Source organism: Gadus chalcogrammus, chromosome 17, assembly GCF_026213295.1.
Source record: "Gadus chalcogrammus isolate NIFS_2021 chromosome 17, NIFS_Gcha_1.0, whole genome shotgun sequence".
Lineage (NCBI taxonomy): Eukaryota > Metazoa > Chordata > Actinopteri > Gadiformes > Gadidae > Gadus > Gadus chalcogrammus.
Window position 1 is genome coordinate 12,414,807 of NC_079428.1, and position 11,512 is coordinate 12,426,318.

Below are 11,512 nucleotides of genomic sequence, written 5' to 3' on the forward strand. Positions count from 1 at the left end.
AGGATAATCTCCAATGCAATTGTACATGCATTGCTGTAGGAATTACAGTGCAGTCTTCCTACACCTCCTGACGTTCCTGTCGGTTGGGCCACAAATTCTCAGGCAGCCTCACTCCTCTTCCTCTTCTTGTTCTCTCTGGCTGTTGACCCCGTCCAATTCCTTGTCCTTCCATTGTCAGACAATGTAACATTGTGTTTGCTCCAGCTATAAGAGAAGGTCAAGATTCCCCTGGTAGCGATTTATCAATTCAGGACAGATTTAGAAAAAAAGTCGAATGGAAATTTATAGAAATATGCTTGACATACAATGACAAACTGTTGTGGGGGTAAGACTATTCAATATAGATCCATTACAATACATTGTGGTCAACAAGACATAAGCAATTGATAATGTAGGAAAGAGCAGAGAATTGTGCATATTTTTTGCATGAATGTACCAAACCATTGGCAACTTGTTCAAAATAATGAGAAACTGCTTTTTTGATGAGCATAAGTGACACAATGATGTCAAGATTGAACGGTTACTTTCTGATCTGAGAAATGTACCAAATCAACTGAGAAAAACTGTAAAACAAAGGAAACAAAAGGTGGGGGAGCTTTATGATGGATTAATAATAATAATAATAATAATAATAATAAATGAAATTTATATAGCGCTTAATATGGTACTCTAAGACGCTTGGATTAGTGATGATATGGGCAAGATTTATATCCTTTGTAGATATTTTGCGTAAACATTAATATAATTGTTTTCTTTCCTCTACTCTCCTCCGGAATGGAATGAAATGTTTACCTATCATGTGTGTAATGATGTATGACATATCATCATGTGTTTGTGTGTCTGTGTGTGGTAGGTATGTCGTAGGGTCAATGGTGTGCGTGTGACCAGCTGTAAGAGTGCTAAGGACCGGACGGCCATGTCAGTCACACTGGAACAGTGTGTTCTCCTCCGAGACGAACACACCCTCCGACACACACACTTCAACACCGCCCTGGACACCATGAGGAGGTGTGTGTGTGTGTGTGTGTGTGTGTGTGTGTGTGTGTGTGTGTGTGTGTCCATTATTAGTGATTCATTGTCTATAATCTTCTACTCTCTCTACTCTTTATTCTCGCCTCCATTATTCAATGCTTTTTTATTCTATCCTTTATTGTATCCTCAAATCTATACTTTTCTCCTGTTCCCTCATCCATTCATTTTACGACTTTATTTACCTTTTTGTAGGGTTGATGAGTGTTTATGAACTCACTTAACATGTACGGTCTTTATTGTATCTATTTAAAATTGTCTCTCTTCTTTCATCAAATCCTTGTCCATCGATCATCTGTCTCCCCTCTTTCCTACCCTCCCTCCTTTCCTACCCTTCCTCCTTCCCTAACCTTCCTCCTTTCCTACCCTTCGTCCTTTCCTCTCCTCCACACACCACGTCTCTCCCCAGATCTCATCTCTCCTGGGGTCAGATGGTGGCTTGTTATGCCCGTCCATGCTGCTCCGTGCCCAGAGTAGGACCATGGGTTGGGGCCCCTGCCCTGGGCCCACAGGCCCCTGGGTGCCACCTCTACCCTGTTGTCTTTCTGCTGGTCACCTCTCACCTACTGGTGTTATGGCTTATCATCAGCCTCCTTGTCGCACTCGACTACCAGTAACTCACACTTGAGACTAGTACCACACGCCAGCAACACATACGAGACCAGTAACACACTGGGTAACCAGTAACATACACTGGAGACCACTAACACACAGGAGACCAGTTACACACACTGGACTACCAGTGACACACACTGGAGACTAGTTACACACAATGAAGACCAGTAACGCATACTGGACTACCAGTAACAAAAACTGTATCACGTGTGTGTGTGTGTGTGTGTGTGTGTGTGTGTGTGTGTGTGTGTGTGTGTGTGTGTGTGTGTGTGTGTGTGTGTGTGTGTGTGTGTGTGTGTGTGTGTGTGTGTGTGTGTGCGTGCAGTGAGGGCTGCAGGATGGAGAACGTCCAGAAGAACGTGGGCATGAGGAGATACGCCTTCAGCAGGGTTTCAGCTCCTCACCTTCCCTAGGACTTACAGACCTCCTCTTGGGACATACAGCTCATCCAGACATGCTGACACGGAGAGACACAGACAGAGGGACAAATAGACACATGGAGACACACAGACACACTGACATGCATGAGACAGACAGACTGAAAGACCCACAGACACACTTACACACAGTCAGAGAGAGAGAGCGACAGAAAGACATAAAAACAGACTGACAGACACACAGACCTACTGACCGACATAAAGTCAAAGAGTGAGACACACAGACTGAAACAGATTTATAAATTAATGAATTCAATCATTAATCTGATGCTGGAACATAATATTAAGTTCACAATCATGTACAGATCATTCATATGTATTACTTAGTTTTTAGTTGTACCACTTGAAGTGTTAGTGGTTTTATTTAATACCTCTGATTTAATAATAAAGTATTTCACAGAATAAAGTTCCTGAGTCCGTTTTGTTTATCAGTTTAGAGGAATACAGTATACATCCGATGAAAATACTAATATTACAATGATATTACAATAAATACCTATTTAAAATAGATATGAATACTACTCAATTTATGAATACATGTCTTTAAATATCCATGATAACGCTATGCATACCATGTGATCGTTCACAGTTGAACTACTAATCTCAAACATAGCTGTATACCGGTAGTTGTGTACATGTTGTTGTTGGTTGACTTCCCGTCCGCTAGGGGGCGCTGCTACAGAACGTTCGCCCCGACCTGCTCTCTGCTCCCCGTCTTCCAGTCACAACAACACGGCCAGGCCTGCAGCTCCCAACCGCCACACACTAACTTATCCGGGAGAATTAATAAACCAAACCCTGCTACCTTGACTAACACATACCGTTCGCCCACAACCAGTCCGCCTTGTTTATCGACACGTCCTTCGTTGCGTGGAGAATTTCCCCCTGGGGGTGTGTGTTTGTTTTGTTCGCAGCAAGCAACTCCCGCAACAGCGCCCCGGAGGGAGTGACCCTCCACGGCGAGGGGACGGGGAACAGGCCGGTAAACATAAGCCAGCTGTTAGCGGTGTAGCATGGTGGAGTAGAGACGGCCGTGGCGTCGACCGCGTCCAGGGACGGTTGAACCTTTATTAAATAAGGGCGGTGATGGCGGGGTCTCTGGTGGCGGCGTGCCGCAGTCTGGCGCTTTCTACGTGGCTACTTTCCTTCTGCTTCGTCCACCTCCTGTGCCTCGACTTCACCGTGGCCGAGCGGGAGGAGTGGTACACCGCCTTCGTCAACATCACCTACGTGGACCCCGCCTCCTCGGAGCTCCGCACGGAGAAGACGGAGTGCGGACGCTACGGGGAGCACTCTCTGAAACGGGACGCCCGGGGTGCTGTGGCGATGCCGTCCGCTCCGCAGGACAGGCAGGCGTGCGACCCCAACACCCGGTTCTCGGTGCCCGGGCAGGCCGGGGCGTGGATAGCCCTCATCGCCAAGGGGAACTGCACCTACAAGGACAAAATCCGCCACGCGGCCGGACAGAACGCCTCGGCTGTTGTCATCTTTAACGTGGGAACGAGCAACTCCAACGACACCATCACCATGCCCCACCCAGGTAGGTCCATCCCCCCTTAGCCCAATGCAGGTAGGTCCATCACCTAGCCCATCCCACGTAGGTCCATCACCTTGCCCAACGCAGACAGCTCCATCACCTAGCCCAACACACGTAGGTTCATCACCTAGCCCAAGCAGGCAAGGAGGTAAGCGGTTCTAGACCTAGAGGGTTTAGGTGTCTGTTACCTTTCAATACTGAATACTCTGAGAGGGTTACAGGGCTCCTGACATTAAAGTAAATTATGAAATACAATTGAGCATTTACTTGAACAGTTAAATAAATAGTACTTCACACATTATTTTAATTCATTTTGATCTTAGAACCCAACGGTTCTGGGTTAAGAGGACAAATGTCCATAGCCTGCCTTTAGACATCCTAGAGCCAGCTGCCCAATAACCCCTTCCTGCTCCTTAATGACCTCTCTTACTTGAGTAACTTAGAGTGAATTCAGATTCAATGTCATTAAGGAGCAGGTAGACTTTGGACTCCACAATGGTATTATTGTAGAGTCATGGTAAACGGAGGGGAATGAGGGGATAGGAAACACACACATCTGTGGGCTTACTCCACAACTGCATTTAAGTGTCAGCGAACCCCCTGTTTGAGCTCCATTTCGAAAACGATGAGATAAATACACAACAATGTTTCGGGCCGAGTGTTCCAGGAAGGAGGGGGGCCTATTGTCTCAATGGTTACCATTACGACCCTCTGCCCCTTTGCGATGCTTTTTCAGTATCGTCAGTTTGTACAAGTGTTATTATGAGCGATGTTGCATAAGAAATGCTTCACAAATCCTTCACACACACCATACGTGTAAATCCTAATATATAGTGTATCCTCATTATGCAAGAGCCATAGGTACAAGAGTTTGAGTTCCTTGACTGGGTCTACGGTATCAGTCCTACTCCTCCTCCTGTAGCCCCCCCCCCCCCTCCAGATGTTCCATGAGTACAGCAGGAAGGAACTTCAGGAATGTTCCCAAACTGAGGACAACTTTTCCAATGCCTCCAGTACTGTGTGTGTGTGTGTGTGTGTGTGTGTGTGTGTGTGTGTGTGTGTGTGTGTGTGTGTGTGTGTGTGTGTGTGTGTGTGTGTGTGTGGCCCTGATTTTGACTGGCTTGTTTACTTGCTTCATACAGCTTCATACTTAATATATATATATATATACTGTACACTTATGAGCTACTTACTGAAGTGTGTGTGTGTGTGTGTGTGTGTGTGTGTGTGTGTGTGTGTGTGTGTGTGTGTGTGTGTGTGTGTGTGTGTGTGTGTGTGTGTGTGTGTGTGTGTGTGTGTGTGTGTGTGTGTGTGGCCTCTCTCCAGGTACGGGCGAGGTGGTCGCCATAATGATCCCGGAGCCCAAGGGTCGCGAGGTCGTGGCTCTGCTGGAGCGCAACATTACGGTAACCATGGCGATTAGCATCGGCACCAGGAACCTCCAGAAGTACGTGAGCCGCACGTCGGTGGTGTTCGTCTCCATCTCCTTCATCGTCCTGATGATCATCTCCCTGGCCTGGCTCGTCTTCTACTACATCCAGAGGTTCCGCTACGCTAATGCACGTGACCGCAACCAGGTACAGATATGTGTGTTCTATATGTACACACAGGGTCTCCATTTATAATAAGGTATATATTATAATAGGTCGGGGAGGCCTTAAATATTTGATGATCGCTAATAGGATATGTACACATTGTGTCCACATTATTGTGTACATACATTTACACGTCATAACATATGGGTTGGCAATATGGCAATCTTATCATGTCTCAATGTTTTTCAGGCAGGATCCTTATGCACGATTTTATCAAGATTCTTTTCCATGTTTCTTTTCCAGTGTGTTACTGGTCTCGTATGTGTTGCTGCAGGCGTGTGGTACTAGTCTCAAGTGTGTGTTACTGTGATTGACAGACTAGATGGATTCTCGTGTGATTACCGTGCTTTGGCAACTGCTGGATTTCAAAGATGTTTTTATGTAACTACAGCGCCTCTCCCGAAGACAGCTGTGGGATGATGAGATTTATAAAAAATGTGTTTTTTGCCGGAAATTTCTAGGGAGGAGTGGCATGTTACGAAGCACGTCAACATTGTGATACTTTTTAAGTACCGTCGTCGTAAGAGCATTAGAATGAGCGAGGTTATGCATCCTCCATTCAGTAGAGGATACCAAAATATCAGCGGCTTAGATGGAGATTCACCATCCACACACAGCGTGGCATTAGGTGTCAGGGAAGCCTAACCTGTACCTGAGGTATTAACCAATATTGAAGAATGTGTGGTTTAAGATTTGGCTGAGAAAACCACTTTGGATGTGTGGATGAGCCATGGAGCTTTAACTGATAGAACGTGCACCGTAGCACAATGCTAAGATCTCTCTGCCAAGCCAGGCCTCCCAGATCTTTAATGTACACGAGCTATTATCGCCATATGGCTTCCCCATGTTATAACATATATATGAATATATCTGTACTCATTATCATGCATGAATGTGATACACATTGTCTCCACATTACAAAGTATATATATATATATATATATACATTAGTAAGTATATATGAGTATACAGTTCATCTCTAACCATAACCCCCCCCCCCCCGCCCCCCCCTCCAGCGTCGTCTAGGGGACGCGGCTAAGAAGGCGATCAGTAAGCTTCAGGTTCGCACCATCCGGAAGGGAGACCAGGAGACCAACGCTGACTTTGATAACTGTGCCGTCTGCATCGAGGGCTACAGGCCCAACGAGCTGGTCCGAGTACTGCCCTGCAGGTATACCATTAGATATGAGTACATACTATATAATATATACTATTATATATGTGCCATTATGTCTGCATTGGAGGTAACAATCGAACGAGGTGGTCTGAGTACTGCCCTTCAGGTATATGATTATATATAATATATATGCTATTATAATCTGTACAATTTTGTCCGACAACTGACCTGCAGGTATACTAATATATATAAATAAAAGTGCTGGGTGATAAACGCGATAATAACAGCGTCAACGCAAATTAGTTTTAACTGCACAGCCATTCTTTCTGCATTAATGCAGGGACTGTCCTTATAAGACGGGGGCCATGAGAGCCCGCTAGACATTAATTTGATCGAGAGACGAGTGGCGAGGAGCAGCATTACCGTGTTGTGGGAGAGAGACTAACAATTACAGCCGTGATTAAAAAAACGATACGAGACGAATTGTGGGCAAGACGCGCCTTCGTTAAGTTCCGTCACTGAGAAAATTAATGTTTCTCCTTATTTAGCGTACTTCCTCTTAAAACGACTTTTAACGAGTTACGAGTTGTTATTTGAGCGTATCTGTTAAATGCTTGACCTGTGTGAGTCCCTGGGTTGACCAGTCCTTTTTTTTTTTTTTGTTAATTCTGGAATGAATATACAAACTCTACATATGCATAAAGATAGTATACTTTTGTACACCCACATGTTGATGAGAGTATTTCAAACTGGAAAAATGACCTTTTACGGTGCATTTTGAACAGATTAAATAATGTGTGTTTAATAGCTATTAAATATTTGAATTGCTTGACAGCCCTAATAAATGCATACCATTATGTCTGCATCGAGGGCTGCCTGCCTTTTTAAGCTGGTCTGTGTATACTATTAATGTATTGCGTTGTATTATATTATATTATATTATATTATATTATTGTCTTCCAGACATGTGTTCCATAAGAGCTGTGTGGACCCCTGGCTGTTGGACCACCGAACCTGTCCCATGTGCAAGATGAACATACTTAAAGCCCTGGGCATCGCTGTAAGACCCCTCCTCTCCCAGTCCCCGAGGACACTCTCCTCCCTCCTGGTGTCCTAGGATACCCTTCCTCTAGACCTCGCCCCCCCCCCCTGGTCCCCAGTGCTGGTATGTAAACCGTCTCCTCCCTCTCTCCGTCCCAGCTGAATGCAGACTGTCTGGACGACCTCCCCCTGGACTACGACCTGGTGGTGGGGGGCCCGGGGCTGGGAGCCATGGGGGCCCTGGCCGTGGAGGCCGGGGTCTCGGGGGCGTCCAGCGAGGGGACCCTGAGCGAGGGGGGGTCGTCGTCGGCGGTGCTGGACCCGGGGGTCCGGCGGCTGGGTCTGCCCCAGGAGTACCACCACCCGGACCACCTGAGGGACAGCCCGGGCACTGCCACCACGGACACGCACACAGGTGGGACCCACGCGGGACACTACACCGTCCTAGGACAGGCTGAGAGGTGTGCTCCTGGTCAGTTATTCCTCTCTCTGCTTTCCGTCGCAGGGGAGCTCCAGCCGATGGCGAGCAGCGCTTCGGTGGCCTCCCTCGTCATCGCCGTGGAAACGGGCCTGTCAGACGAAGAGGGCTCCCCGGACCCCTCCCCCTCTGTCGAAAAGTCCGGAGAGCAGCTGTCCAGAGCCAGGTCAGCTCCTCTTGGACTTTAGCCTGTCAGAGTCCAACAGAAGCTGGCCCACTGTGACGGGGACTGTGTACGGAGGTCGGGACCTCTTGAAGGAGACGTGGACCGGTCTGCGGAGCATTAGAACCCCGGTAGAAGGGTGCTCCACGAGGTTCTGTAGCCACAACCCTGTAGAATGATCGTCTCCAATCTGGCGGTTACACCGAACTGAGCGCAGAGAGACTAAACTGTCTCCGAGTAGATTTCACTCTTGATACATTCACTCGGTTACCCAGAATCCTTCATGGATGCACATGGCGTTTGCCTGCTCCGAAACCAGGTGTGGATCTGGGTTGTTGATCTGGATTAAGATGGGCCGTGACCATTTGTGAATCTGGGTTTTAGGTCTGGGTTAATCTGGGATGGAACATGTTGTTAAGCTGTGATTACCTGGTCTGTGTGTGGTCTGAATATGGTTACATGGTTGTCAACCTAATTCTAGGTCTACCTTAACGTAAAGACAACATTACTGTTGTAGCTCTGCTCCTGACCCTGACCACACCCCAACCGCAGAATGCCCCGCCCACCTCTGCCCATGGCCAATAAGGGAGGAAGGGGAGGAACCCAAGACCCTCTTCTGGTGAGCCAAGCTCGGACCTTGTGTTTGTGTATCTTCATGTAACCCAGCCACAGGATGGCTTAACAATCTGAAACATCGTGTCAACTGGTTACCAGTTGAGGAGAGATGACGACGAGAGACTATATGCACTCATGGGAGAACACTGTTTTTGTAATTATTTGGTTTGTAATTTAGTTGCACAAATACAAGGACACTGTTGAAAAGCGGAGGACACAAGGTCGAATATTAAAGACTTATCATAGGCCCGGATTTTTATAAGATACTTTTATTTTGAAAGAAGGACCTATATTTTGAAAGGACAAAGTGGGACTGCTGTGAGTTACACAGCGGTCAATATTCAGTTGGATTTTATAAGAAACTTTTATTTTGATCGGACACTTTAAAACTGATTTACATGGTTGTCCAGATTCCCTGGCTACATTTCCTGGTTTTCAATGACTTACTTTTATTTTTAAAGGATGACCCTTATTTTGAAACGAAGCACCAAGACTCGTGCGAGAACAACACTACATGCAGTCCCGATTTGCTTTTATGTATTGGGAAGACACTGACCAATACAATTGGCTGTTGGATGGGACTTTTTAATTTGTTGTGTGTTAATGAATTATTCTAAACTCCTTTTTAAATGTATGATGTTGACACACATTTTATTTAGATTTCTCTTTCTCAGTGCGACGTGTTGTTGAATCAGGGTTCCTATGCTGGAATATGTTTAGTAAGGTCAACTCCTCGCCAAACTAATTGTCTGATACCTTGGGCCTCTGCTGACCTCGACAATTTGTGAAGAATGAAGTAATTAGCTTGTTTACTGTTCCTTCATAGTCAACACTACCACAGCGCAATCACACAATAAAATGTCAAAGAAGTTCCAAACGTTTTGTTGAAATGATGGCTGTTTGAAGAGGATGCCGTGTTGGGGTTGGTACTGAGTGATTTAACGTGATGTAACATTTGATTACTCTTGAGAGGTTAAACTGGTTTAACAATCTGAGATCAGATTGGTTTATTATGAGAGGTTGCACAGGTTTACTCTGAGAGGTTAAACTGGTTAAATAATCAGAGGTTAGACTAGTTTACTCTTAGGTTGGACTGGTTTAATCAAAGAGGTGAGACTGGTTTAATCAAAGAGGTGAGACTGGTTTAATCAAAGCGATTCAAAGCCACATCTTAATACAGGGACACAGATTGTCTTGAACGCAGGACATTTCAGCCCAGTGACGTTGATTTCCACGAAATGAATAAAATGGAACCACAAACTTCTGCTCTTCTTCTAGGGAAACGTCTTCTAAGTTAAGTATAGTTGAGAAGCACTTGAGGGCAGCCCTCTGGTCTAGAGGATAGTCTGTGGAACACACATGCATAGAGATACATGCAATACCTTTATGCTGTGTATTTAACACGTGCGTGCGTGCGTGCGTGCGTGCGTGTGCGTGTGTGTGTGTGTGTGTGTCTTACATTTCAGTCTTCACTGTGTAAGGGCAATGGAGAGCTAGAGAGGGAGACAGATCAGAGTTCAATCCAGCTTAGCAAGCATCATGAACTGTCATAGAGGAGATAGTGTGTGTGAGTGAGTGTGTTTTGCATGTCCCTGACCTCTGGTTATCTTCTCTGGACTCTGCAAACTTATGTCTCAAAAGAAAACTGGTTATAGCATCAGCAACCTACACACACACACACACACACACACACAAATATGACTTTTAATGAAATACACAAGCAAATACATATATAAATACATCCAGATACAGGCACGAAATATAGAATATAATTCAAATGCACATACATGCAAATGAACAAATGCACGTTTTATTGTTTTTACAAAAATACACACAGGGTGTCACATGTCTCTTGCCTTGTCGGGGTGGTCTTCTTGCACTGCATGGCCACAAGGGGGCAGCAGCTGCATCATGAATTTACCTGGTGACACACAGTTATTCTCTCTCTCTCTCTCTCTCCTTGTCAGTTTCAGGTTGTTGACATCAACAGCTGACCCTGAAGTGTGTGTGTGTGTGTGTGTGTGTGTGTGTGTGTGTGTGTGTGTTTTGTCAGCACCCGCGCTCTCATAATGATTCTTTTTTTATAACCCTGCCCGTGGCTGCTTATCTGATGGTTCTTTGCTGTTCTGATGTCAAAGGAGATCATTAAAATGTGTGGTATTGTTACCAATGGATGCATACTCTACCGTGCACGAGAGAACACTGTACGTGTGAATGTGTGTGCGTGTTTATTTCATGCACATGCAAGGGGTTGAGTCAGTCCAAACTATTCCCATAGTTACGAATGTGTGCTGTGTCAGTCTGGTTGGACATCATGATGAAGATTGTTTGCTGTTGTCAGTATAACCGGTTGCCATGATTACCACTGTGTCTGCTGCATCAGATTTACTGGTTACTGAAATTGTGCCTCGTCAGTTTAACTTGCACAATGGGTTGCCGCTGTGTGTGTGTGTGTGTGTGTGTGTGTGTGTGTGTGTGTGTGTGTGTGTGTGTGTGTGTGTGTGTGTGTGTGTGTGTGTGTGTGTGTGTGTGTGTGTGTGTGTGCCTCTCTGGTAGATTCAGGTGCTGTTGTGAGTGTGTGTGTGTTACAGTAGTCTAACTGGTTACCATGGTTACCCCCTGTGTGTGTTGTGTCAGTCTGGTTACCTTGCATTTGTGCGATGGTCAAATCTCTGTCAAGACGATCCACCCCTTCAATCACACATTGAAAACACTGCCTTTATTTCAGTATTCTGATCATCTGAATAATCATAGTTTGGGGGAGGGTGTAAGAGACCTACCAGCCATATACAGTAGTTTTGGGAGGCTGTAAGAGACCTACTAGCGATCTACAGTAGTTTGGGGAAGCTGTAAGAGACCTACCAGCCAATAGCAATAGTTTGGGG

The 11,512-nt window shown here is 45.7% G+C and overlaps 2 protein-coding genes across 4 annotated transcripts in view; both read left to right on the forward strand.

Moving 5' to 3' along the window:
* LOC130370526 (type II inositol 3,4-bisphosphate 4-phosphatase-like) overlaps nucleotides 1-2,470 on the forward strand; it is a 12,060-nt gene extending 9,590 nt beyond the window's left edge. For 2 of the 3 annotated variants that reach the window (XM_056576279.1, XM_056576280.1), the window contains exons 16-17: nucleotides 854-1,008; nucleotides 1,439-1,943. In XM_056576279.1, the coding sequence (XP_056432254.1) occupies nucleotides 854-1,008; nucleotides 1,439-1,646 (363 nt within the window). In that variant the 3' untranslated portion in view covers nucleotides 1,647-1,943. Of the gene's footprint in view, nucleotides 1-853; nucleotides 1,009-1,438; nucleotides 1,944-1,969 lie in introns of those variants that run through there. The other variant, XM_056576281.1, reaches the window with a different exon arrangement.
* Nucleotides 2,471-2,752: 282 nt separating this feature from the next.
* On the forward strand, nucleotides 2,753-9,979 carry LOC130370539 (RING finger protein 150-like). Its single transcript, XM_056576306.1, has 6 exons — nucleotides 2,753-3,621; nucleotides 4,945-5,195; nucleotides 6,230-6,384; nucleotides 7,294-7,390; nucleotides 7,531-7,786; nucleotides 7,877-9,979. The coding sequence occupies exons 1-6, from the start codon at nucleotides 3,168-3,170 to the stop codon at nucleotides 8,035-8,037; spliced, it is 1,374 nt and encodes a 457-aa protein (XP_056432281.1). The 5' UTR covers nucleotides 2,753-3,167; the 3' UTR covers nucleotides 8,038-9,979.
* The last annotated feature ends 1,533 nt before the right edge of the window (nucleotides 9,980-11,512 follow it).